We start from the raw sequence: 25,127 nt of genomic DNA on the forward strand, positions 1-25,127 counted from the left end.
GGCTCCCTCCTTGCAGAGGGTCGGCTGCCTCTCTCTACGAATGACCACGCCTCTGGACAGCCCTCTCTTCAGCCTCACCTGCACTCCACGAGGCAAGGAAACTCACGGTTCCCTGGACCCTCCAGACCTAGGATGGCAACGCTTCGACTCCTGCTAGTCCCGGGTCCTGCACCTTATTGGTTTCCCCTAATTCTGCCAACACCTTTATAAACAGTCTCTATAAAATGCTCCTTAGTCTGTCTGCTTGTGCCTTTTCTTTCCTGCCAAAACCTTGACTGATACAAAGCCAACAGCAACAATCATTGTGGTGTTATATCAGAATTCTGCACCAAAGGGTTAAAATGACAGGGACCACTTCCTATGGGCATGGCGACAGGCCCAAAGAGTTCAGGGCTTCCCAAAGCTTGTTGCTGGAGTGGCTGACACACCGGGTAAACGACTCAACGTACATTGGGGACAACAAAAAAAACCTCTGAGAGAAAATGATTTTATGGTTAAAAATGTTTATGGAACATGACTTAGTTATAAGTTTTGGGTAACTATTCTTCCTTACTTTGTCGAAAATGTATAAAGACTGGAGAGTAAAGTACATCTTGAAAATCTCTGTAGCACAAAAATGACTCTCCGGAGAGCCTCGAACCACACAAAGCAGCACTCTATTCCCTCCCCCTCCGCTCCCCGCCATCCAGTGCACTGTAATGTTCAATTTTGGTTTGAAGAAATGGCTGAAAGACAAATTGCCTTACAACAGGTCTTCTATGGAACCTGGGGGAAGGCTGCTGACAGAGTGAGTTAAAAACTGCAGTGTTCGCAATCTGGAAAACATCTGCCTTGCCCCGAACTGTAAACCACCACGCTGCAGAAAATGGCTTGTGACAAAGCCGAACGCAGGGCGGGAGTCTGCAAGGTCACGGGACAAGTCAGGGCTACGCAGGCAGAGGAGTGGGCAATGCACCCTTTGGCGGCCACAGAAAGCCAGGGACTTAAGAGGAAATACAAAAGCAACAGGCCAGGTGTGAAAACTCCAAATGAAGCCATGCGGTCTGCCCCTTTCCTTATCAGTGGGCACTCGCGGTGGAGCTGGTTTAGGAGTCAAAGCAATACTGCCGCTTGGAAGTTCTGCACGTTGGGTAGAAGGGGAGACCTTTGTTAGGTTTCTCAGACATGCTAGCCTCCTCAAGACTTGATCCAGAGCGAAATAAAGAGCCAGATTTGACTACGGAAACACCAACAGGGTCAAGGATCTTCCTCCCCATACAATTCACGAAAGAAACAAGTAGGGGATCTCAATGAGTAGGGGAGAGAAAGATCCTAAGTGGTGCGGTTGAACACAGCCAAAGTAAAATGGCCAGATCACCGCAAGAGGAGCTCCCAGAGAAAGGCACGTTTCCCTGGTGCTGCCCCGAGCTGGAGGAAGGCAGTGATAAGGGCCACGGTGAACTGTGGACCTGGGAGGGGGCCTGGATGCCAGTTGGAAGGAACATAGGCAAAGGCTTCTTTTTTGACTTCAGTTCCACCCAACCCACAGTATTTGGCTTGGAAGGTGGCCACAGAGACTGGAGGTGAGAGCGTGGTGAATGAAGGTTTGCAGGCAGGATCTCAGGGAAGATGGCCAGCTCTGAGGACTGCGGCCGGGGTGCTGGGAAGGAGGAGAGCTGACTTAACGGGAGGAGGGCAAAGCCTGCAGGGCCCGGGTGGAGCAGCTGAGGGAGCTAGTGCACATCCGGACTGAGGCTAGGTGGAGCACCCCGGGCTCTCAGAGTCGGTGTCTCAGTGGTTCAGGGCTCCATTCGTGCATCCAGGGGGCTGCGAATGAGAAAACCAATGGAGAGAGGCCCAAAGACCTAGAGAGTTCATAATGATCAAAGGGAAGAGGAAAATGATAAAGGAATGTTCGTTCCTCTGAATACGCTAGAGTTTGTTCTTCAAGTACGAGCCATGGCATGATGGACAGACGGCTGGACCTCGAGTCTGGTGGACCTGGTTTGAATCTTGGCTTTAGTAAAAGTGGACATGATACCTTTCTCGTATGGTTATTATGAGGATTAACTAATTCAACACATTTTATTGCGAGTCAACTAAGTTCTAGGCCAGATGCCAGTGTAAAGAACTTAGCACAGTAGCCAACAGACAGCAGTCATCCTCCAAATGCAAACACATGACTGCGGGGAACTAGATGACTGTGCGTAACGCGATTCATATTTTCCATCTGGTTCTTTTACTAGGTTGTAAGTACGCGAGGGCAGGTCTGATCTAGCTTGTTCACAACGTCTGAAACAGAGAAGAAGCTTGACACAGCTTGGTTTCAGTGAGTGACTTAATGAGGAGTTAACCATTCTAATTGTTAGATGCCTGCGACAGGGAAGACAAGGCAGGAAGGATGAGAGGTCAGGTCCTGTCTAAACCATCTCTTCTCCTTCTCTTTCTTCAAACACAGCCTGGGCGCACGCACGCGGTCCCAGCCCAGCCAATTCCTGGAATTCACAGAGGACATATTTGGTTGTGTTTAATTTTATTCCTATCTTAGAGTGAAAGTTCACAGATAAAATGATCTGCAGCAGACTGTTGTCCAGTGCCTTTCCTCCAGAAAGTACAACAAATGCTCACATTCTGCATTTAATTAGGCCTGTACTTCTTTTAGCCTTACTTAGCTGAAATGAAAACAAAAGTTATCAGTAGGAAAATGAGAAACCCCACAGAGATTTTGAAATCTCCTTAACTTTGACTTAACTAAAGAATGCGGGAACATTCCCAGGAGACGCCATCCCCTTCGGGAGGGAAGAGGAAAAGGATTCCTTTCAAATCTGCTCCACAAGCTCACGACTCGTTGTAAGATGAAAAGTTATTCTCAGTATCTACCATCGACCTACCTACCTACCTACCTGTCTGTCTACACACGCGAACATACTCACACACATACACAGATCACCGAGTTTAAAAGACTGGCTATAGGTTTGAATCCTGAGTCCCCTTCTTATGAACCATGTGGTCTCGGAAAAGCTACTTACCCTCTCTAAGTCTCAGTTTTCTTTTCTTGGGTAGAATAAAACCCAACTCATAGAGTTACAGAACTGTCATACAAGAGAGAATGCATCACACTCTCTTAGCATAGTCTTTGGCTCATTGTCAGCACTCAATAAATGGTAATTGCTATTTAATATTATTGTTAGTCTATAGTCTATACTGTATAATTTATATACAACATACCATATTCTATAGTCTAAATCATATAATTCCTATTCAGTCTCAAGGTTCCTCACCTCTGGCACCATTGACGCTTTCGGCTGGAAAATTCTTCGTGGAGGCTGTTCCGTGCATTCTGGGTGTTTAGCACCCTCCCTGATCTCTACGCAGTACCTGCCAGTAGCACCCTCCAACCCCACCAGTTGTGATGACCAAAACATCTCCAGACATTGCCAAATGTTGCCTGGAAGGCAAAACTTCCTGTGTTAGAGAGCCACTGGTACAGAACAAAGAGCCGCGAGTGGCCCTAGAGACAGGAGACCTGGTTTCCATTAACCAATTTGCGATCTTGGGTCAGTCCCACCACTTCCCTGGGCCTTGGTTTTCCCAGATGGTCCAAGAAGGCAGGAAATTCCTACTTTATCTTTCATGATTTTTGTAAGGATGAAATGAGAAAAAAAATCACATGCTCTAAAGAAGTGTTATAAAAGTAGGATTCTACTGCAATTATTTTGTTAGAGGTGGGCTGTCGAGGGGCAATGACAAGAAGCCTTGCCCTGGACGGACAGCTGACGCCGACCTGCTCTTCTTGTCGCTCCCTCTGGGGAGCCGCCCGCCTCTCAGCAGCTTCTTATTGATCGCATCTCAAGGAGCCCTGTTCCTTTAATGGATAGATCTGTGGCTTGGCCTGAAGAATTCAAGAGGAACTGTTTTCTTTCAAAATGAAATGAAAATGTTCTTTTTTTAAAAAAAATTATTGTAAGTGGTGAAAACTGCCTTGTCATCTCTAAATTTAGCTTTCATCTAAATTTATCTCTCACATGAGTAGAATTAACCAGTCCTCAGAATTTTAACTGCGTCCCCGGCAGATTGATATTCAGAAAGAAATATTCTGAGGGTTTCCAACATCGCGGCCCTGATTAATGCTATAATAATATACTGAGTAATACTATGATGGATTTCTTCACTGGCAAAAGAACATTTTTTTTTATGTCATATGATATTATGGGAATCGGAATACTGGAATCCAGAGGTTGAGGCTATTGGCATTCTTTTAGTTATTTCTGAAGAATCTTTAAATGGGAGAAGGCAGAGTGTCTGGGAAGGAGTATGAGCTTTGATTGTGGTCAGAGCCATATGTAGATGGATGAGGGCTCACGGTCCAGTCCAGCCCCTTCAGCCGCGAGATTCGGATGAGTCCTTCAGCCCTTCTGAACCTCAGCGGAAGATGCTAATAATACCCACCCCACAGTGTGGCTATGGGTTTGAAATGGGGATGAATGCATAAAGCACAGAGTACCAGCCGGCTCACAGCAGGTGTAGGGCAGACGCAGGTGATCCTTCTCTCTCTGTCCACAGTCCAAAAGACTGTTCAGGGGTCTTTCGTCCCTCAGAGCGTGTGTTCGGTCTGATTGCTTCAGGAAGGCCGTTGAAATGAAAACCAACACTTTCTAGGTATAATTTAGAGTCTTGACTTAAACTAATTGTACTAAAGCTTGAATCAGATTATCAACAAATCTTCCAGTTTATGAGCAAATTACCTCCCTACTTCTGCTAGGGCATCAATTGGAAATTAAGGGTCAGAAGTCACCTTACAGGACAATGGCATTCACCCAGAGTGGAGTAAACAACATGTTTCTTCCTTAATATAACTCATCTGGTCTCCTTGAGGACACTCATCAGCATCCTGAGACAGCCCTGCAGAGCAGCAGGAAGATGAGGCTGGAGTCAGACGGACCAGCCATTCACTTGCTGGGTGACTCTGAGGCTCTCTGAGCCTCAGCTTCTCTATCAGCAAATAGGGTAGCTAATGCCTGTCACAGTGTGAGCATGTGGACTCACAAAGCCTGCGAGAACCCCATGGAAGGTGCTCGTAAGTAGTGCTTTTATCCTTAGCTCTCCTTACCTGGTTTAGGAGAAGGGATGGGGCAAGTAAGTAAAAGATTATAAATCTACATTTTATTTTTATTCTTTTCCTATTAATGCTGAATACAGCATGTGGGAAAAGTCATGAATTATTAAGCACAAACCACTTGAAAAAACACAAGATAATTTGCTTTGAAGTTTCCACCGGTGGTGCTGGAAGAGTTCACTTCACAATTTGTTCTTGGTGCTGCATAGGAAGGCATTGCAAATCTCAGCAACACAACAGGGTCTGGGCATGTCCTTCTCCAAAGTGGCACATTTAACCATCCAGAAAACCAGGGTGCAGAAGAAGACAATATGGTAACAGGTAACTCGTAAGAATGAATTTGTAGGATAACACGTTCCCAAATTTTCGTCACTAAGGGTTCCTTTTAGTATTTTTATCCCCTTTTCTTATGGACCTCTCTATATGTTTTACCTTCCTCTTCTTTGCTCCATAACATGTGTGCTAAGTTCTGCTGGATCATACACACTGCGTCGTGATTATGATAAAGTGAATCCCATTTCATTCCTCCTTCAACTCCCCACCCCAGAGCGGGCTCTCAAACAACATTTGCTAACCTGAGAGCCAGCATTCCTCTATGTATGGAGACTACATATTAATGATCATAGATTCCTCCTTATATATTGATATTAACATCTATAACAGATAATATTTATTAAACGTTGACTATCTTCCAGACATCATAGAGTTTTTCCATTAACAACCCATTTAGTCCCACAGTTAACTCCAGGTGTATTTCATTATTGTCTCCATTTTGCTGCTGTGCCTTTCCCAGCAGTGACATCCTGACTCCCTCTAAGCCTGGGGAACCCAGCTCACATTATCTCTGAGAACTAGGATCAGAAAGGTCCATCAGTTCCAAAATCGTCCCAAACTCCAGGATTCACCAACAATTTCCTTCTCTTTCTCCTACCCTCCAAACATTTTCTAGAAAAAGGAACAAACCGACCAGGAATTTCATTTTCTTTCTACACTTCTGCAGTATAAAAGAATGAGACACAGGACACAGTTTATCCAGATGGCCCGGGGGGACTGAGTGATGGCTACGGACTTATGCTGCCTGGTGGGCGTTCCGAGGACACAGGGAAAACAGTTATCTTTCTGCTTCCAATACACCTGTTGTGCTAAAGTGGCGCCCTGGGACACGGATGCTTGTGGGGCAGGTTTTTTCTGCGTGAATGATTGTGATAAGCTGTTCCACCTGCGCCTCTGTTGCCTCCAACACAATGGCTGCAGGATGAAAGCAGTTCACTCCTCGAGAGTGTGCTTTGCTACCAAAAGGTGTGTTACGTGGAAACAGCAAGGTTTATCTATCCTAGAAACATAGTTTGAGATCAGACGCTATGCCCTCCCCTCTGCGCCTGTCTGATTCTCCCAAGGGAAGGGGAGGGAGTGGGACCCTTCACCCTGACTGAAGGGTGGAAGACAACAACTGCTCTTTACCGCACGCCGGGATGTCGCACAGGTCAGACTGGAAGCTCTCGTCCAGCGTGAAGCACCAGGGAGCAGTCCTCTGATTGCCAGGGTTGCGGCAGTACGAGTGGCCCCCGTTCAGCTCTGGGAAGCGGAGGGCGGTGAAGGTGTGCGTGTGCGGGTACTGGGAATTCCACGGCTGGCACTGGCGCCCTGATTTGGTCACACTGACGGTCCCCCGGTAGTCCACACCTGTGCTGTTATAGCACTTGTGATCTGAGAAACACAAAAGAAAAGGCCAAAGTGAGAAAGAGACAGAGGAGAGGCTGGAGCCCCCAGCCAGCAGCTCCTGGGGGTGGATGCGCCGTGACCCCGCCGGCCACGGCCGCCCTGGGGGACCGGGGGCCGCGACGTCTCCCTGCTCCCTGGACCAGGACCCAGGGCAGCTGTGCGGCTACATTCCTGGGAGGATTTAAAGCTTATGCTTCAGGAATAAAACCAGTCCTCCACAAGTATTTTTAATATTGAACACAGAAAAAATTAGAACTGGGGCCACAGCTGGGAGCCCAGGAGTAACTTCCCAGGGGATGGTTCAGAGGCGGTTCAAGCGGAACTGTTCTTTCCATTTCTGCTTGATGGCCTTAGGTATGCACCGTGTGATAAAGAATCCAGTTCACAGAAAACGTGTATGAGGGGCAGTGAAGTATGGGTTTCTAACAGGAGTCAGGGTCATCTGTGCTGAGGGGCTGGACCGCCTGGAGATGCAGCTCCTATTAAGTACTTCTCCCAGGTGACCACAGAAAGGGATGCAAAAATCGGCTGAGCCGAGATAAACGGAGATTGAGAGGGCTAATGATAAGATGATAGTAATAACTAATAACGATGACGATATTGCTATTATTATGTGCTAAGCACAGTTCTAAGCATTTTAGATGCATTACCTTATTTTACTAACAAAATAGTATTAACTACCAAAAGGAAATTAAAAATTACCAGTGAATTTGATTCTAGATGAATGGGAAACATACAGAGGAACAGTCTCTTGTTGATGGTGGTGAGAGGATAGAGGATGGAAGCACGCCCCATCTCTATAGATATATTTTTTAAATTGTGCTACAATACACATATCATAAAATTTATCATTAGTGCATTTAGAACATTCAAAACATTGTGCAACCTGCACCGTTATCTCATTCTAGAACACTTAGATCATCCTAAAAGGAAACCCTATACTCACTAAGCAGTCACTCCCTCTCCCCCCGCCCCCTGCCCCTGGCAACCACTAATCTTTTTCTGTTTCTATGGATTTGTCTAGTCTGGATATTTCACATAAATGGACTGATACAATGCTCTCTGGTTTCTTTCACTATCACAATGTTTTCAAGGTTCTGCCATGCTGCAGCATGTACAGGATTTTATTCTTTTCTATGGATGAATAATATTTCATTATGTGGATGTACCACAGTTTGTTTATCCGCTCATCCACTGATGGACATCTGGGGTGTTTCCACCTTTTAGCTATTGTGACTAGAGCTGTTATGGACACTTGTGTACAAGTTTTTGTCTGAATACCTGTTTTCAATTATTTTGAGTATGTACCCAGGAGTGGCATTGCTGGGTCATATGGTAGGTCTGTTTTAAGTCACTGAGGAACCAGCAACCATATTTTTAAATTATTATCTTCATGAAGCTTCTTGAAGGTGGGCATCCAGCCCTCCACTGAAGGCTCAGCCCCCACGAGGTACTACCCACCAGAAGGTAACCTGACACTAACACGGATCCTTACGGTATATCAAGGTCCAGTTTTCACTGTGCCTGGGGGGCTGCTGGCCCCCAAGTCAGCACAGAAGGCCAGGGGCCACCACCTACTTTTATTGATAGGATCCGCCATGGGAATTCCAATCCTGATGCAGTTTGCAGCTTCGGGGCTCTCCGGCTGGGGGAGGTCCTCGCAGTTGGGCAGTTTCAGCCTCATCAGAATCATGGGATTGGATCTGGCAAAAATGTACTCTGTCTGACACAGGACATTTTCCAGGATTTCACACTCATCGCGACACAGGTCACGGGGCTTGGGGACGGATGAGGTTTCATCACAGTAGGGGAAGGCATAGTGGCAGAGGGAGGGGATGGCAAACTGGGAACACTTGTCCGATAAGTGGCTGGAGGTGCCGATCATGGTGAAGGCAGCTGTAAGACAGACACAGAGATTAACTCCTGGGTGGGTTTATCTCCTCTGGTTATCTAGTCAACAGATAGCGACTATAAACACACAGGGGAAGGAATCCGCGGGGCTCACACAGACGGGGCCCAGGCAAGGAGATTCATTTCAGATGTCCAAGCAGCTTACTTTCACTGGCTTGAAAAAAAATCCTTTTGACTACAAAGTTAAAAAAACAGGATTAAGTTACATATGTACCGTTTCCTAATAAAAAGAATTAATTAGGTTAAAGCACAATGTATTTTTCATTTTTACTACAAAGCAACAGAACTGTGTGTCTCATCCAGCACTTTTTATGAGTTTGGTGAGGTTCCCAAAACATGGGACAGCTGGTGGGCAGAACTCCCCGTACGCGGTGGCTGACCCTGATCACAGGATTGAGTGCTGGGTCCCGCCTCTGAGTTGCTGGGAACTTGTTTAATTTCCTTGTGGCTTGGAGACTTTCTATTCCATCTTCTGAAAATGAGGCAACTCACTTGGAACTCCTTAAACAGCACAACTCAGTTGTTCCAGTGTGAATCACAGAATGTTAGCGGTCGGGATGGGATCCGTGTACAAAAAGAGCACCAGGCAACCTCTGTGCCCCCCATCGACAAGGAGCTTATACCTCACAAGGCAGCCTGCGAGGTTGTTGGTGCACTCTTTCCCACAGTACATTCCTCAGGACATTAATTCTGTAGAATATCAATAGTGTTTGAAAAATAGAGTTCCACAGCCAAACAAGTTTGGGAAACGCCAGGTTAAACAAAATTAAATAGATTTTTTTTTAACTATAATACTTCCCAGTAAGCGGATGTCCATTGAAAATGTCCAAGAGAGGATTATTATAGTTGGGTGACCCAATATCTATATCAGAACTCCCATTTATTTTTGTGACTACCTTGTAAAAAAGTTCGCATATCAGGTTGAAATGTGGCTTCAACAGCTCCTCCCATCGGCCCCACTTCTGCTCTCTGGAATTTCACAGAGTCCTTGCTCTTGCAAGCCTGAGGGCTCCAGGAAGTGGTAACTACATCTTCCTATAGTTGCTTCTCTAGGTTCAACAGCTGCCCCAGCCCCCTCTTAGTTCCTTCACATTCCTCACAGGACATCACTTCTGGGCTTTTCGCTGTTCTCTGTGCCTGCCTTGGTTTGTTCTTGCCTCTCTTAAATCCTTGGGTTGCCGCATAAACTACAAGGCACCCAGGACATCTGAATTTCAGATAAACATTTGGGACATACTTATACTAAAAAATTATCCGTTGTTTATTTGAAATTCATATGTCACCGGGCGTCCTGTATTTTTATTTGCTAAAGCTGGCGACCTTATTCGAAACTCTCAAAGGTAAATTTTAATGGCTTAGAAGGGTCCCAGGCACACGGGCATCGCAACGGCACTAATGAAAGAGGTCCAAGAACTAATTGTGCAAAATCGTACAAGGGGGCCTCCACCACTAACTCACGTGTGCTACGCCTAGCCTAACCCTCGGTGGAGAGAAGAGCTCAAGAAAACTTTGGGGGAGCAAAATAGTTACTCAAGGTATAAATATAATTTCATTGGTGTTACCTACCTGTGATCTGATTTTCTATTTCTCCTTGCATGTGCAAAGACTCCATATAGACAGTGCGGTTGCCAATAAATCTTGCACATGCAATCCCCCGGTACGGCTGACAGAATCCGTCTTCTTCGTACTCATCTCTGAAAACAGAGTACAGACGTCAGCTGACGCAGCACATACACAGGCAGTGGGCTCCGACTGCGCGATGCCCGAAACAGTCGCTAGGGGGCGAAGTCGGGCACAGTATCGTCAAGACTTTAACCTGGGTTCCATCCATTGCTTCAAACATCTGCTGGTCACGTTGGTCAAGTCCACTTCACCCCTAGAAAATCATGCTGAAGCACAAAATCATCCTTAAATGTGGGAGAAAACACTTTTATTTTCGCAGCTGGTGGTGGGCCGGGAGAGGACGTAGCTGTGAGAGTAAAGAGGAAATGAGTTGGGGATTGGGCACAAGCTCGACGGTTTTGTGTTTTTTAAGCAAGATTATTTCTGCTTCATTGGCTACAGAGGCGTGGGCGCATTATCCCCAAGATCCACTCCAACTGATATGTCAATTAGGGCGTTCCCGAGTGAGAAGCTGGGTGCAGCTGGAGGGGAACCAGAGGGCACCCAGCTCCGTGGCTCCTCACTGCTAAGACTGCTTATCTTTGCCCTGCAGAGAGGGGTCCAGGGCAAACCGAGCGCCCGACTATCTCAAAGGCATTACTAAGTCCCAGGAAATCCAGAGAAAACGTCAATGGAATGCTTGCTTTCATGATCCCCTGAAACTCTTAAAAATAATCTTTAAAAAATTTTGCTGCCTCCAAATTATAATAATAAAAAAAGACAGTGCCTGTGTGGTGTGTGTTGGTTTTATTCTGAAGAGAGGGGACACCAGGAAGTGACGTGATTAGTGACAGAGCGGCAAATGGCTGGAGATTAGGACCCAAGACGGCAGGGTCAGCTTGAAAGGACAGAGGCCATAACCTCCCACCAGGGCCCATGATAAACTCAAGACACGGAGCGCAGAACCTCCAGCTGCTTCTCAAAAGCAGACCACAGCCAAGCAAAAGGCTACCTGCCACGCTGCTGGTTCTCCCTGGCACTCCTCCCCTGTTGACCTCCCGGAATCAATACATCGTCGGAGCAACATGGCTTTTCTCCTCTTTGGTTCTTCCTAAGTTAAAGTACTTTAGAGCAAAAGTCAGAAGAACAAAAGTCTCTTCCTGGCTCTAGCATGTGCATATCCTTAGGCAAGCTCTCTGAGTCCTCTGAGTGATGGCTTTCTTATCTGAGACGAAGATATTAAGTGACCCCTCTGTCCTATAAGTGGAAGCCATGAGGATCCTATCAAGTAACGGAAGAGCTTGTGAAAAGAGTTACACAGAGGTCATAGATGATTATTATCAAAGGACTTGCAATTACCCAAGGAGACATTTATTTAAAGGACCATTACTTACTAAGCTCCTACTTTGCAAAACCATGATCAGCGGTACATGGCCCTGGGCTTCTGCACTTGGGGGTTCAGTGTGGGAACTTGGCAGTTTGGTTCTAGAGTCTAGAAGGCCACTATAACAGGAGGCCAGGTGAAAAAAACCTCTGATCGAGCTGGCCATTAAAAGACACTAGTTTCAGCTGCTTTCTACTCCCTAGGCACTAAGACAGTCATTGTGAAGGTGGAGCTGGGGGAAGCATCTTCAGTTTAGTCCGGAAAATAGTTTGTCCTGCAAACCTCTTAAAAACTGAACCTTTAAGTATGCATACAAATGAATATATCATACACCTGACATAAAGACACTGAAATTTTAATGTTGCAAAACCCTGCAAGCACTCTACATGTTTACTTTCATAAATCCTGGAGTAATGGTGAAGCCTTTTTGGCTTAAATTTTACTTGGGTTGTAAAATTAACCCCACTTTTATTGGGTAACTAATACCATAAACCTATGGGGAGAAAGAAGTTTCTCGATGACCCAGTCTTGGATCTCGGAAACCGAAGCCCTGAGACCAGAATGCCCCCCACGCCACCCCCTGCATTACAGATGATGCTCTTCCACCCCCAGGCATTAGCAGAGCCCTGGATTTTTGAGGTGTCATTATGAGAACACGTCTTCCTCCCCCACATTAAGCTCTCAAGGCCTCAATTTATATCTCTTGGGAGGACAAAACCCTGGAATTACCCCAGATATAAATCCCGACCTACTGGGAGTTCCCATATTTTATGTGAGGCTTAGGCTAAACTTCTTACCACCTTTCCAGTTCAAGAGTCTAAAAAGACTCTTTGAATACTTTTCTCCAGAATAAAATGGAATGCAATGCCCCGGCCTCATATTTCTTACCGAGGGCTTAGAGCCACAGGTGTACCAAATTTTTGCCTGGGTCCAGAATTCCTGATACGCTGGCCGGTTTCTTGGGGGACGGATATAAAAAACAAAACAAAATAAAGAAACAGCATGTCACGTCCTCTGCTGGGCAGTCATTCTCAGCCCTGGCTGCTTGTGAGAATCTCCTCGGAAGCTGCGAAAATACCAGCGTGCAAGCCCCAGCTCGGCCCTCCTACCTCATCATGCTCTCTGGGGACGCAGTGTAGGTGTTCCTGGCCCTTACGAAGCTCTCAGGGATGGGAATGGGGTCAGGAACCACAGCACCAGAAAAGCAAACCCGATTAAGCGTCTGCGCTCTCTGTGCTGGGTGCTGCGTGAAATGCTTTCTTCAAAGCAGCCCCCTGTGTGGTGTTATGATCCTCACTTTACAGAGGGAGAAATGCAAGTTCAGAGAAGTTAAGCAACTGGCTCAAATTCACACAGCCGGTAAATGATGGAGCTGGGATTTAAGCTTAAAATTCAAGCTCAAGCCATTACACCATGTTGTTGGACCTGGAATGATGTTCTGCTTTTCAATATTACTTTTTTTCAATACTGCTTTTAACTAAATTAGGCTTAATTAAAGCGTAATTATAAACAAGAGATTTTATAAAGAGCCTTTATTCTGTACCAGGCACTGTTAAGTTTCACTTACGTATAAAATTGACATTAAGTCATTTAATCCCGACAGTAATCTAATAAAGACGGTGAAGGTGCAATTATTCCCATTTTACAGATTAGAAAACTGAGGGTTGGAAAGAGTGAAGAGCTTGTCCAAAGTTACGCGGCAAGCAGAAGAGAGTGGTTTGCCTACAACTAGAGCTTGTAAGCGTGGCGTACAGCTTCCTTCCCAATGGTTTTGTTCTAGAAGTTCAGGCACTGCTCACAGGGACTTTCTGCTGTGAAGATGCTTTGGGGTCTGCTGGGTGGCAGAAAGGTTTTCTTTTAAGCATAAAGTCACAATCGCCTTTTATCCTTTCCATTTTTCCTGCTGGCTTTGGCTGGAGGGAAACAAATGCTCCTCCAGCGTTCATCAGCTTTAATGCTTTCCTCCAGCTCACACTTCTTCCATCCTTGATGTCCTCGTGCTCAGCAAATTAAAAACACGAAGTGCCAAGGCAGCAAAAGTGCCAGGGCACTTGCAGCAAGCGTGCCTGAGGCCGCGTTCCCTGCAGAAGAAAAGCGCCTGGTGAATGGGCACGTGGCCTGGCCATCCATCACAGCGCTGGCATCAGCACGCGCCAGCTCCCTCGCCGTGAAGGCAAGACGCAGGGTGCTGTGTGATGGGAGCTCGTGTTTCTCATCAAGGTAATTTAGTTACCACGTTGCCAGCCCAACCTTCCAAATTCGCTGTCACGTGATGGGAAAAGCAGACACAGCTTGTCCTGCACCTCCGGGCTCTCCCCCTTCCCCAGGGCAGGAGCTTATGAGGGATGGTCACACGGGGCTAAGAGTGAGCGGCACCAGCATGGCAGCAGTAGGAGTGTCCATGCAGAACCATGTGAACCAAGAGAAGGGGACCCTGCCAGTGCAAGTCGCAGCCCTTCTCAGTGACCGTGAGAGTCAATAGCCACAATTTCTGGGCAGACTTCTTGGGTCTGTGAGCAAAGAAGAGAACTCTGGAAATGCAAAAAGCGCACTGGACAGTATGGGGCACGGAAGCCCACAACGTAGGTTTTGAGAGCGGGGAGAAGGAAAGGTGGAGAAAGGATGGGTAGGTGGGCTGCGGGGGCGGGGGGGGAGTAAAAAGATGTGGAATACCCCAAACCAATGCCAAAATGGAGCTGTGCCAACTTTGGACCATGGGAGGCCCCCTGCGCTCTTTAGTGCTTCCAAGGAGGGCAGGGCTCCTGAGGCAGGCTTCACAGGTAAGGGGGACAGGAGAGCAACTCGACCGTGGTCTTCGACACACGACTTAAAGAGAAACCCGTAACATTAGCGGAAAACTGGAGAAATCCGAAGGAAGTCTGTAGACTAGTTAGTTGTCTTGTACCAGTGTTAATTTCTTACTTTTGATAAGAGTCCATGTTTCTGCAAGACGTTAACAGGAGGGGAAATGGGATGAAGGACATGCGGAAACTCTCTGTACTGTTTTTGCAACTTTTCTTAAATATAAAAATATTTCAAAATAAAAAGTAAAAAAAAAAGAAAAGAAAGTCTTACAGGATGGTGGCGGGGTGGGGGTTACTGTGTGCAGACAGAACAGGAGAAGCTATGGTGTGGGGGTGTCAGGAAGGCCCTCAGATGACCTCATTTAATCTTTCTAACAACCTTATAAAACTCCCTCTGGGCCTGTTCCGGTGTGGCTGCGTTCCCATCCTTGACAGTTCCCTTATTTGTCTGAGGTTGGCCTACTTCTAAATTCAGACGCTTCCGGGAGAGATGGCGGAAGACGTCGGTGTGGACTGACTTGCATCAGCGGCTGTGCGCACCTCCCTCTGTGTTGAAAGCAGGACTTTGAGGGAGGCTGGGAGGAGTGTGTGTGGAAGAGGAAGGAAGGCCGTCTGCCTGACTGCGCGTGGGTCCAGGGCCAGCCTCGTGCCAGGTGGATGGCAGAGAAGGCAGACAGGGGAGGGGGCGGGAGTCGTTAATGGAGGGGATCTGTCTCGTTTGGCTCATCATTCACTTTGTCATCAAGTGATCTTTTCAAAACACAGACCTGATCGGGGCGTCTCCTGCCTCACACTCATGGTTGGTCCCCACTCACGCCGGTTTCCTGATGCAGCCCCCGAGGCCCTTCCCTAGCTCCTGCCTGCTTTTCCAGCCTCGCGCCCTGCTGGTCAAGCCCACGAACCCGTGACACCAGCTACGCTAAGGACCTTGCTAGGCTCCAAACAGGACTGCATTTCGCTGCTTCCAAGGCTTGGCCCATGCTCTTCCTGAGGCCTGGACCACCCCTACCCTCTTTCCAGCAAAGTCTTCTCATCTTTAAGATCCAGACACTCCTAACTCCCCCAGGAAAGTGAGTCACTAACCGCTGCCCCCTCAGGGCCTTTGACATGCTGTGCCAACAAGTTTCTGACTTCATATTCTGTCCATCCGTCTCGCGTTCACCTGGTCCCTACTCTAAGGCAACGGCACTGTCTGATTCAGCCTCATAACTCCAGCACCCATGCAGAGCACAGCTCAGCAAACACGCTGGGAGAGGGAGAGCTGCCCCCCTAGCTGTACAGAGGTGGAAAGAAGGCCAGTGCCTGACTGACCAGCAGGACTGCAACAGACGTAATCCAGGTGGAGCTGTCCTAGGATGGCCCAGTGACGTGCAGCCTTCTCTGTACCGGAAGCACCCTCCCAACTGGAAACCACTTTCTCCCTCATCGGATTTCCTGGGGTGTCGGCAGGCCCAACAGACCTGACCAGCCGAACTGATTCTTGCTGATGAGTGAGGCCCTAAAAAGTCCCCGTCTGGGGTAATAAGACCAGTTAAAATGCACGCCTTTCCTCACTGGGAAGAGAGTGGATGCAAAGGTACTCTGGTGACTATAAAACTGCACTCAAACAAAAGGACTGAAAACAAGGGCTCGTCCACAAACGTTCATAGCAGCACTGTTCACAACAGCCAAAAAGTGCAGACAATGCCACGTGCTCATCAATAGATGGAGGGAGAGACAACATGTGGTAGACTCATACAGCAGAATATTATTCAGCCATAAAAAAGGAATGAAGCACTGAAACATGCTACAGTGTGGAAGAATCTCAAAAACATTATGCCAAATGAAGTAAACCAGACACAAGAGGCCATATATTACATGATTCCATTTATATGAAATATCCAGAATAAGTAAATCCATGGAGACAGAAAGCAGACTGGTGGAGCTGGGGAGAAGGTAGAATAGGGCGTAACTACTCCATGGTATTCAGCTTCATTTTGCTGTGAGGGAAGTGTTTTGGAACCAGATGGAGGTGTTGGTCGCACAACACTGTGAATGTACTAACTGCCACTGAATCGCTCACTTTAAAACGGTTAATTTTAACTAATGTGAGTTTCACCTCAATTAAAAACAAATCTCATGTATACACAAGGGACAAGGTAGAAGGACCTTGGGAGAGGGCCAACAGCTGGAATTTTAAGCCCCGGAACTGGGGCGAGATTTCGGGAGAGCCCTGTGGGTGGCTCCCAAGCAGACCGACCTGGGAGCACTGGCATTCACCTGGCACCAGGCGGCCTCTTGGTTCTGATGCTCCTGGTTCTTCAACTGTAATGCCAGAGAGAGGGGCTCTGCAGGCCCACAGTGCGGCAGCCTCCCAGGGACAGATCTGAATGTACCCCACTCAGCCCCTCTCAAGAGCCCATGTTGGGCCCTGGAGGTGAAGTCCCATTGAGACGCCTGCCCCCAAAGCCCTGAGTCTTGGTCTGAAGGAACCACCATCCACTCAGAGAGATGCAGTATTCCTAGGTGTGCTCCAGGAAGCAGTGTAGCCAAGTGTGGCTACGCTCTCTCATGTGGGGAGTAATTGCACTTTACTCAAGCAGTTAGAACTCCCCAGTAACTTCCCAAAGATCATCATGTCCATACGTGGATGGAAAGTATTCCTTTTTAAATTCGTAACTCAGGCCACTTATTAGCTGATCCGGTTAAAGCATGGCCACGGCTGAGGCTGCACTGGTAACCTCGGGGCTGGTGCAAAGCTTCCGACCTCAGATGCACCTTCTCCCTTGGGAGGTGGGTCAGACCTCTCAAAGGTGAAAATCACTCTGTCTTTTTGTAACAAAGGGGATACGTGATAAAATTAAGAATCCAAGTCAAGGATGCAGAATTATCCAATGTGGATAAAAGCTCAGAGACATGGAAACTTTAAGGGCAGAATACAATGTGACGTGGTCTAAAAAGTTACCACCTCTCTAAAAATACCTGCTTCCTTTTCCTGAGGAGACTCTGAGCCTTGAAGCATCCTTGGTTAACTGCCAACCGGGTGGCATAATTTGTTTCATCGGCTTTAACAGCACACACCTTAGCATAGAAGGCCCTTGAAGAGGGGGCCTCAGGACAAAGACAGTGGAGAGCTGGTGGGAGTGAAGGAGAGAAGGTGAGCACCCTGGAGGCGAGCCTGACCGGCACTGGAAGTTTACTCTGCCTCGGGCTGGCTGTGGTCAAGAGATTACAGGTTAAATATGTGGTCCCAAAGATCTCCTACAAACTCCGTCTTCTAAAGACCAATTTGAAAGTGGGCACCGAAGAGGGTAACACGTTAACATACTTGACCCTTAAGGTCAGCTTTTAAAGTGAGCCCGTCAAAGCGAGTGGACCCAGAGGGCGATGACTCAGAGGGAAGACTTCAATCCCAACGCCTTCTGAGAGTTCGGCTCACCCTGCTATTCCTTCTTCTCTTCCTGGAACGCACAAGCCACTTCGAGGTGCCTGGGCGAGCATCCTGCGCTGTCTCCCACACCTGGACACTGACAATTGTTACCATGTATCTCCTTAGCAAAAGAGGCCCTTGCTCTTTCTCACGCCACATTTTTGCTTTAAAAATTTAAATTAAATTTTAAAAGTTTTTTTTTTGTTGTTGGCCATGAACCATTAAAACAAACCCATGAATAATGTTCTGGCATAGTTTCCAGAGAAGCACACCGTCGTCGTTTGTGTCCATCTTAGAAGTGGGGAGGGACTGGCTTTGCCTCACAGATGAAGTCTGCAAGGAGGGTTGCACTGCACTTCGGAAAAGGAGCAGAATCACCCAGGCTTGTATCTCACAAATGTAATTCGAGGGAAAGTTACGTGTGTGATACATTTTAGTCCTACGCAAGCACACATTTGAAATGACAGGACCGCGCTAGTGCAGTATTTGCAAGAACACAGAAGATCACTCAAGAGGAGGAGTGAGTTTTACCTTCTCCTCTTTACTGAGGTTTTCATGGTGGGGTGGCCTTGACCTCCTGAGATGCCCCTGGGTGTTGTTACTTTTCCTCCCGTGAAGGACCTGCTCTGCCCCTGAGCTTAGGCTGGAGCTGGGAATGCAGAGGTGGGACCTGGAGCCCCCAGGGTCGGGGCCCCTGAGTCCTCATTAGAAACCCTTTGGATGGTCTGGCAGTTCTCCAATATCAGGCATTCAAACAACCCCCTAGATTTGCCCACTGAGAATAATGGGGGTTTAGGATAATATGAAATTCACACATACCAATCTGGTCAGATTTTCTATCACAAGTGTTACTACAATTGCTTTGATTTTTCTTTTTTTTCACTTTCCTTTTATGCCTTTGGCCATGGGTTGAAAAAAGAGGAGATTTGTGGAAAGAGTGGTAAAGGGAATTTAGAGACTTCATAGGAGGGTTTTAATTTCATCTTACTTCTCAGAAGTGGGGTGAAACCCAATCCCCGATTCTTGCTTTTCTGTTTCATCTCAGCTTTGTTCCCCAGTCCTTCTGCTGATGGCAGTTATGAAAGTCTTTGAGCCTCCATAAAGTAACAGCAAGTTCAATGCCTCCTCCTCTAACCCCAACCAGGCAATACAGGGGTGCCCGTGTCAAACACAGAATCTTACACACTTTAAAAATTGCAGCAGAGGCAGAAATCACATTAAAATGAGGATTGATTTGTGATGCACCAAATGGGGATATTGTAATTGGACAAGCGACACCTGTAAGACAAGGTGTCTTGGGGTCAGAGTTGTGAAACGCAATGGGCTCTTTAAGGAGCCATGAGGAATGGGGTGGATTTTGAGGTGCTTTAATTAGAATGGGAAATTGCAGAGCAGAGAGAGGGGAAGCCCTCTATTCTCGACGTTCAGGTACCAACGATATAATCCCTGATGGCCAGGACTTTACAGTCTAGTGGGGGAGAAACGTGAGTGTGGTAAATATGATCTCTGTTCCCCCATCCCTCCTTCTCTCTTCCCATCCCTCCTTCTTCTCAACCAGCAAGTCTGTGGAAGCCTCGTGCTGAGAATAGAAGAAAGGGCATCCAATTGAGGCTGGGAGGGCTTCTGGAGGAGGTGGTAGCTTCCAAGAGGAATAATTCAACAGGTCACGGATTAAATAGTAGGCTAGCCAAGGTAAGTGGGGCCGGAGGCAGAGTGAGGCTCAGCGGGAGTAACGGGGAGGGGCAGTCTTCACCTGCACCACCTGGGGGCTAGGGAGGCTCAGCATACCTTACCTTCTCTGAGGACTCAACTCTCGCTTTCATGCTCCCCTCAAGTCTTTCTAACATAGTCCTATTTTAAATTTGCTACCTTAAAATTATAATTAAAAAAAAAGGAAAAGGGAGTGGATTTTATACCGAAGAGAAGGGGACAGCAGAAGCGATGCGATTAGTGACAGTGTGGCAGATGGCAGGACTGGAGATCTATGGCTGGAGATTAGGGCCCAAGATGGCAGGTTTGGCTTGAAAGGACAGATGCCATCAACTCTCACAAGGGCCTATCATAAACCCAAGATGTGGAGTCAGAACGTCCAGCTGTTTCAATGGAGAGAGCTGAGCCTACGTCAGAGGTGGCAGAAAACGGGAAGGGGCCAGCTGGAGGCATGGGTATGGAACCGGACGAAGAACTTGAAGGAAACAAGAGTGAGTGGCTATGTGACCTGACCAAGCTCACCAAGTAGTTAGATGGCCAGAGTGCCATGTAGTGCAAAGACCCACGCTTTGGAGACCCACAGAACTGGGTTCAACCTTGACTGCTGCCTTCCAGCCGTGTGGCTCGGGGTGTAATCTCTCTGAGGCTCGATCTCCTCATCTGTAAACTGCTGAGTTAAATAAGATGATGTACACAAAGTATCCACTCATGGTAGCTGCTTATGAAGTATAAATTCCCTTTCTGCTTTATATATTGTAGAAACATGTATCCATGTGCCTACGATGTACCAGGTACCATTCTAGGAACTGGAGAGAAGAAAGCAGACAACACCCCACCCCGCCATAGTGCTTACATTGGCTTAGATTTCTACCTGGAAGCTCTTTCTCCCACTTCCTTTTTTATAATTTGTATCTCACAGTTCCTTCTCATTGCACCAGAGATCAGTCATGTGTAAAATTATGCACGTGTGTGAACTCAGAGATCAGTCATGTGTAAAATTATGCACGTGTGTGAACTCGCGGAGCTGTTGGGGACAGAAGTGGGTATGGCTGATGAAGTCAGAAAGGCCAGGACTTGGGGTTAGCCTTTAAACAGAGAAGTTTGATTAAACGGCTACTTCTCCCTGACTTGGCCTGCTCCATGAACTCGGCCTCCTGTCCCGTTACAGTGATGGGCCCTCTGTGCTCCATTCTATGTCCCGCAAATCATCAATTTACTCTGTGCTCAACAATATTCTTAGCTTTGAGGTAGATTTAAAAAATGACCTTTGACTTTTAGCTATGGATATCATTTGTAATCATACCTAGATGTCTATGAAAATACTATATTGCCCCAAGCCAGAAACAACCAAAAAAAAAGGCAGGGGGATGAATGCTTTCTGTCACCTACCACATGCCAGGAGCCTCAAGGTAGTAGCATTATCCACATTTTATAGTTGAGGAAACTGAGGTTCAGAGACTAAGTCTCTTGCCCAAAGCCTTAGGCCTCACTCCACATTTCCTGCCGCTTCCACTATAAGGAATACTATAAGGCTAATAAAAATATCCATGAAAATATGAACACAAACAATTTAGTGAAAAGGAGACAATACAAGCATTATTTGCACAGATAATGCTGCCGTGTAAATGGTTACACGTATATAGATGAGGAAAGGTTTTGGATGGAAATAGCTGATCTTGATTTTACTGGACCAGTGTCCTCCAAATTGTCTCAGAGCTCATCAAGGACAGAGTGGTTAGAATAACTTCGCAAGAAAACAAGCTCGAGAAAAGGAGCTAGGCTGCACTGTGCAACGCTTAGACTCAGGCAGAGGCAGAGAATTCTGTAAGCAGTCATTGGAGAAGCTTTTCTGGAGGAGGAGAAGAGTGTGGCAAAGGTGAGGGAGAGACCTAAAGCCAGAGAGAGAGAAGATGAACAGAAAGATCCCTCCCAGGCGGTCTTGCTTGAAACAGGGTCTCGCTATCCAGTAAGGACGATTCCTACCTCCTAGATATTGACAGGAAATGGCTGGCCAAGTAAGTTTCAAGTTTCTCTCGGACATGACCTAAGGAGAAGGATGCTGGGACTGATCTTGGCATTGTTGAGTGGAAAAGTCACTGGGCTGGAAATCAGAAGACCAGGGTCCTTGGTCCCGATTTGACCACCACCAAGCGTTACTTCCTTATAACCTTGGATAGGACACTTACCCCCTGTTGTCCTCAGTCGTCCATTTGTATAGTATAGAAGTTGAACTATCTGATAAAGTCTTTCCAATTCTAACCTTTCAGGGTCACTCTAGTCTAAGCTCTCATCACGTCCCACCAGGAGAGTTGCAGCATCCTCCTCACTGGTCTCTACATCCATCCTGGACCCTGTCAGTTGATCTTTCACACTGCTGCAGAATGACCTACCTAACAGGTAGATCAGCTCATCTCTGGCTCCCATCTGTAGTGACTCTCCAGGGCATAAAATCCATTGGTGACAGACCTACCACATTAACAGAGATCACAAGGCCCCCAAATGATGGGCCCTGTCTGCAGCCCCATCTCCTGCCATTGCCCCTCTTGGACTCCAGGCCCTAGTAATAAAGAACAGCCCTACACACCACACTGTTACAGACATTTGTACCTCGGCTATTTCCCTTCCAAGAAATCCATTGTCACCTTTCTTGCCCTGGCTCACTGTCCTTCAACTTTCCAGTTTTGGTTCAGTCTCATCTCCTTTAAAAGGCTTTCCCGAAAACCCCCAGATTAGTCCAGGAGAAGGTAGGCTTTCTCGAGCATCCTGCACTTACTTTGTTATACTGTGAATATTTGTTGAGGTGTCTGTTCTTCCCGACAGAATGTTCCTGGAGGGCAGCAGCTGTTCTTATGTTCCTCTGTAGTCTTAACCCATCCCCAATGTTACTCCCAGCAGAGCCCAGTACATTTAACCCGGTTGGTAGAAGGCACCATTACATGTTGATGGAACTGCAGCTTGCTTCTCAGCTATGGCTGCACAGACTTCCTCACACTCTAACACCATCGGCCTTCAGCAAGCCCTTGTTGGAAGACAATCCCAAAGGTGGACCAAGGCAGGTTCCATCCCTATTTCTTAAGTGCACTTAGCTAGCGCCCCAGGAGCCTGCAGCCCCAAATCTGTTAGTTTCAGAGCTGGCAGGTCAAAGGTAGGCTCCCCACTCCCTCCCACCAGTTTCTCTAACCAGAAACAAAAAGGCTTTGCAGTCCCCAGGGTCCAGGTTGCTGTTACACAGAGCTCGCCGTACAGAATCGTATCTGACTCCATGAGGGTATTATTTTAAGCATTACTAAACACCCCTAACCTATCAACTCCTGGCTTTGTAGTCATTTCCAGTTGGAATGTCTTTAGGCTGAAAAAAGACAGGTTTGTGAAAAGACATAAACATCTTTGGTGAGAGGTGACATATGTTTTCTCCTAGTGAATGCAAGGCACTCCTGTAGATTCTGCAGATTTTGGACACTGCATAAAATACATCTCTTAGGCAATTAATCTCCTGGCAGGCTTTGAGTGAAGCAATTGCTCCATGTTTTTCTTTGTCATTGTTCGAAAGTTTAACAGTGCATCTATCTACTTTATTTGGGTCTGGAAAGCCAGAGACCGCCTCGAAACCTCTGCAGCAAACATATGTAAAAACATTTAGTGTTCACACGTTTGATTTAAATATTGACAAATTTTTTCATTAGAACATTAAGCCCTTAGCTTTATTCATCTTAAATGTTTTCCAGGAGAGTGACTTCCCCTATTAGAATGACTCCCACTAACTCAATACAAACTTTGCAAGTGGGGGAGCCATGGAACATGGTAGGCTATTGTGCTCACAGTCTGTGGTGAGGCAGCTGTAACTGGTTAGGAACCAGTGCTGGAAATAGTATTTGGGGCCTTCTTGGCAGATTTCTTACATCGTTATTCAATATGAACTGCAAATCATATGCTCGTAGTTATGAAAATGTCAGGAAACTCCTAGTGTTCCCGCTTTGTTTGACAAAGCTATTTTCGAGTTGTGCTGGAAGGCAGAGGCATCCAACATTCGGGGTGTAGAAGAAAAGAACAGCCTCCCAGCCCAGGAGCTTTTGAGAAGTTGGTAATTGAGTCCTCTATGACAAGAGCTCAGCTCTGAACGGATGGACAGACACTTCACACGGCCTTGATTCATCCAGGATGTGTCAGGCTACTAGAGTCTGGAAGGAAATGTGAGAAACTTGTTCACTTCTTGCTCAGTTTGGATCAACCGAGCTTCAGATCAGGGTCAGCAAGCTGTTGACTCTGACTCCCATCGCGGGCTTGGTGGGGACAGGAAAGGGAAGGAGGGAGCGAGAAGGGAGTGTGAAATAAGAGCAAACTAGGAGATGAGTGTAACATCTGACAAAAAGGAGGTAAATTTGTACAACTTTCCACGTAGACATTGTAATTTAAATTTAGAGTCTCACCACATGCTTGTAAGATACATAAAGGGATACTGAACCCACCTTTCAAAAGACAATGATTGTTGTGGAAATTTTGAAAAATAGAGAGAAGCACAAAGAAGAGAATTATAATCCCCATACATCCAGAACCACAGAAAATCTGTTAACATGTAGCATATATTTGTCATGCATACATATAAACACGCAACTCAATTCTTTTTACAAACAGGAATTATACTAAACATAATTTCTTCTTTTTAATGTAATATGTATTTTCTACATCATTAAATATTCTTCTAAAATATGGTTTTTAGTGGCTGCAATGAAACATTTAGGTTGTATCCAACTTTTTGTTATTTATAAAACTATTGAGATGAATATCCTTGTGTATGAATCATTACACACATCTATGACAATTTCTCTAGGCTAAAAACAATGAATGGAATTGTTTTTTAGGTCAAAGGTATGCACATCTTTAATGCTTTTTTACATGTATTTCCAGTCTTCTAAGAAAACTGTTATAGTTATATTTCTACCATCAGAATAGGATGGTGTCTATGTCCCTGTGTGTACTGCTAATAAGTACCCATGAGGGTACCAACAAGGTGTTATCACTGTTTAAGATCATATTTCATTTTTGTCCTTAGTGAAGTTAAGCATCTTTTTCATATGTTCACGCGTGTAAAACATTTATATTAATTATTATGTAATGCGTTTGCGCGTTTTGTGCATTTTCTCTGCCCACTCTTCTGTTGGCATTATTATTCTGATTAGATGAAGAGACTGAGAACTTGAGAGATGGGCCACTTGCCCGAGATCACACAGTTAGTTAAATGGAAAATTTGGGTTTTCTAAGTTGGCTTCATGTCATGCCACGCACAATGTTCTTTATAAATCCCAAGGATAATAATGTCCTAAGTCCAACATGGCAAAACCAAATCCACTGAATACCAAAATAAATATAGTCAAGAAAATAAGCAATAGTGCAACAAGCTGGGGTGCCCCGTAATGACTAGTGCCAAATACCTCATTGGTCCTTCATCATAGTCACTGAGCTCTGTGCTGAGAAGATTTACAGACATGGCAG

The 25,127-nt window shown here is 46.3% G+C and overlaps 1 protein-coding gene across 6 annotated transcripts in view; it reads right to left on the reverse strand.

Moving 5' to 3' along the window:
- ROR1 (receptor tyrosine kinase like orphan receptor 1) overlaps positions 1 to 25,127 on the reverse strand; it is a 358,639-nt gene that overhangs the window by 24,486 nt on the left and 309,026 nt on the right. For all 6 annotated transcript variants that reach the window (XM_070592688.1, XM_070592683.1, XM_070592685.1 and 3 more), the window contains 3 exons: positions 10,295 to 10,422; positions 8,396 to 8,713; positions 6,557 to 6,802 (listed from right to left, as the gene is read on the reverse strand). In XM_070592688.1, coding sequence (XP_070448789.1) covers positions 6,557 to 6,802; positions 8,396 to 8,713; positions 10,295 to 10,422 — 692 coding nt within the window. The remainder of the gene's footprint in view (positions 1 to 6,556; positions 6,803 to 8,395; positions 8,714 to 10,294; positions 10,423 to 25,127) is intronic.

The sequence above is a fragment of the Equus przewalskii genome, chromosome 24, assembly GCF_037783145.1.
Source record: "Equus przewalskii isolate Varuska chromosome 24, EquPr2, whole genome shotgun sequence".
NCBI lineage: Eukaryota > Metazoa > Chordata > Mammalia > Perissodactyla > Equidae > Equus > Equus przewalskii.